Genomic DNA, 2,932 nt, shown 5'->3' with positions numbered 1-2,932 from the left:
CAGGATCCACATAAGAGTGAAACCATATGGTATCTGTCTTTCTCTGTATGGCTTATTTCACTTAGCATCACACTCTCCAGTTCCATCCACGTTGCTACAAAAGGCCATATTTCATTCTTTCTCATTGCCACGTAGTATTCCATTGTGTATATAAACCACTCAATTGCTTTCAAGAGAATTGATACAAGAGGTCTTGAACAGCTGGAGGTAGTATTCATAGGAATTTAAAAATGAGAATGGGGGGCGCCTGGGTGGCGCAGTCGGTTAAGCGTCCGACTTCAGCCAGGTCACGATCTCGCGGTCCGTGAGTTCGAGCCCCGCGTCAGGCTCTGGGCTGATGGCTCGGAGCCTGGAGCCTGTTTCCGATTCTGTGTCTCCCTGTCTCTGCCCCTCCCCCGTTCATGCTCTGTCTCTCTCTGTCCCAAAAATAAATAAAAAACGTTGAAAAAAAAATTAAAAATGAGAATGGGTCATTTTAACCAAACTCTAGGAAAAGACTCCTAGTGGATACAGTTAAGGTTTGTTTCAGTTAAGAGACAGATCTTTTTCTATTTTTTTTCCTTAAAGTCAGTATTTGGTTTATAAGTCAGTATTTGACTTTGTAGGTAGTTATTTTTAATTAGTTATTATAATAGAATATTGTAAGATAATCTGAATTAATATAGATTTATATACAATTAATAGATGACATGGATAATAGGCTAGGTTACTCAGAACAATAAAAATCCCAATAAGACTTTCTTTTTTTTTTTTTTTTTTTTTTCAAAATAAAAAAGGCTTTATTTTTAAGACAAAAAAATAGCACAAACACACATCCAAATGCAAGCGAATAACTTCACTGGGTTTTATAAAAGAGAAAGCTGCACTCAGGTGTCAATTATAACTGGAAACCTCAAAGAGAGGCCCCCTGCTTCTGGTGACATGGGTACAACATGTGCTAGTCCAAGAAGTCATTCTGTGGTGGCATCAATGTGGAAATGCATGACAAGAGTGAGGTGATACAAGGCAGAACTGCAGGTGGGTGAAAGCTTTAAGACCCTTTTCTCCACTCTAATATGCTCTCATTTTGCTTTGGGGAACTAAAGTAACCAGCAGGTCACCTTACAAAGAACTTTAATGTCTAAGAACACTTTCAAATACCTAAAAGAGATTCAAGGTTGTTACTAAAGTTATACAGGGAGGTCAGTGGGGGAAAATAGTTTGTGTTCTCAAAACCCAGATTTCACACAATATGAAAAGAAGACACTGATCTTAGTAAAGGCTGGTCTTTTTCATGATGCGCAGGAACTCCTGCTCATTGACTTCTCCATCTCCATCTCGATCAGCCTCATCGATCATCTCCTGCAGCTCCTCATCAGTGAGGTTCTCACCCAACTCCTTGGCCACACGCTTTAGATTTTTGAATGATATCTTCCCAGTTTCATCGTCATCGAAGAGCTTGAAAGCTTTCAGAATTTCTTCTTTGGTATCTTTCTCAGACATTTTCTGAGTCATCACAGTCAAAAAGTCACTAAAGTTCATTTTTCCTGTCCCTTCCTTATCAATTTCGCTTATCATTTTCTTGATCTCTTCTTTCTTGGGTTCAAAGCCCAGTGCTCTCATTGCCACCTTAAGTTCCTTAACATCTATGGTTCCAGTTCCATCAGCATCAAAGAGATCAAAAGCTTCCCGGATTTCCTGTTTCTGCTCTTCAGTAAGCTCAGGCTTAGGACTCATCCTTTTTCGCTGGGCAGATGTTGCCATGCTTGCCTTCTTAAAGTTAGAGGCCATTGCCGACCAACTCCACCGCCCGTTGTTACGGCAACCGACGTATACCCCCAATAAGACTTTCTAAAAGTGTTACAATAAAGAACATTTTAAAAATATTAAAATTATTAAAGAGCAGACAAGAAAGCAATGACAAAGACAAAATCTAATGTACAAAGAGAACCCAGATAATAAAAAAGAACACTGAAGCTATTTTTCCTCCCTCTGAGGGATTTGCCTGTCCTAGTGAACTTGAGCTTCTAAGCAAGGTAAAAGTCCAGTACCTTACTACTTTAGAGGATATGGTAAGATAATGTTTTACCAATAAAATCTGAATTCCAAAAATCTATACCCTGAGGGTAAAAGTTCCTGAAAATAAACCCATTACCCATTTCTCAGAAAAGCACCTTTTTTTTCCCCCCTTAGTACCCAGATAATCAGGTTGACAGGGGTTGGGAGAAGGTATCCCTGAGAAGTTACAAGTATAACTCCTGTGGATTTATAGCCCAAATTCAAATCACTAAAGTGGGTAAAGAAAATAACAGGTTATAAACCAAGTAATATAATTCATGTTTAACACAATAAAATGCCACAAGGAGCAAGATATTTTTCATGTTATATTTTTTAATGTTTCAAGTTTTTATTTCAATTCTAGTTAGTTAACATATGGTATAATATTATTTTCAGTATTGGAATTTAGTGATTCATCATTTACGTATAACACCCAGTGCTCATCACAACAGGTGCCCTCCTTAATACCTATCACCCATTTAGCCCATACCCCTGTCCACCTCCCCTCCAGCAACCCTCAGGTTTTTCTCTATAGTTAGGAGCCTTTTTCATGGTTTGCCTCCCTCTCTTTTTTTTAATTTTTCTTTACCCTATGTTCATCTGTTTTGGTTCTTAGATTCACATGAGTGAAATCATATGGTATTTGTCTTTCTCTGCCCGACATATTTCACTTACCATAATACACTCTAGCTCCATACATCTTTGCAAATGGAAAAAAAATCATTCTTTTTTATGGATGAGTAATATCTATATCTGTATCTATCTCTATCTATATCTCCTTCTGTATCTATATCATCTATCTATATCATCATATCTATCTACCTATCTATCTATCTATCTATCTATCCATCTATCCATCATCTATGTATAATGGCAGCATGTACTACTTGCCTTG

General features: G+C 37.7%; 1 protein-coding gene across 1 annotated transcript; it reads right to left on the bottom strand.

Annotated features, from left to right (window-relative positions):
- Positions 1 to 820: 820 nt before the first annotated feature.
- On the bottom strand, positions 821 to 1,809 carry LOC131502470 (centrin-2-like). Its single transcript, XM_058713247.1, has one exon. The coding sequence runs from the start codon at positions 1,768 to 1,770 to the stop codon at positions 1,252 to 1,254; it is 519 nt and encodes a 172-aa protein (XP_058569230.1). The 5' UTR covers positions 1,771 to 1,809; the 3' UTR covers positions 821 to 1,251.
- Between the last annotated feature and the right edge of the window lie 1,123 nt (positions 1,810 to 2,932).

This window comes from Neofelis nebulosa, chromosome X (assembly GCF_028018385.1).
Source record: "Neofelis nebulosa isolate mNeoNeb1 chromosome X, mNeoNeb1.pri, whole genome shotgun sequence".
NCBI classification, from domain to species: Eukaryota; Metazoa; Chordata; class Mammalia; order Carnivora; family Felidae; genus Neofelis; species Neofelis nebulosa.
Note: the sequence above shows the minus strand (reverse complement) of the source record. Positions and strands in the feature narration are given on the sequence as shown.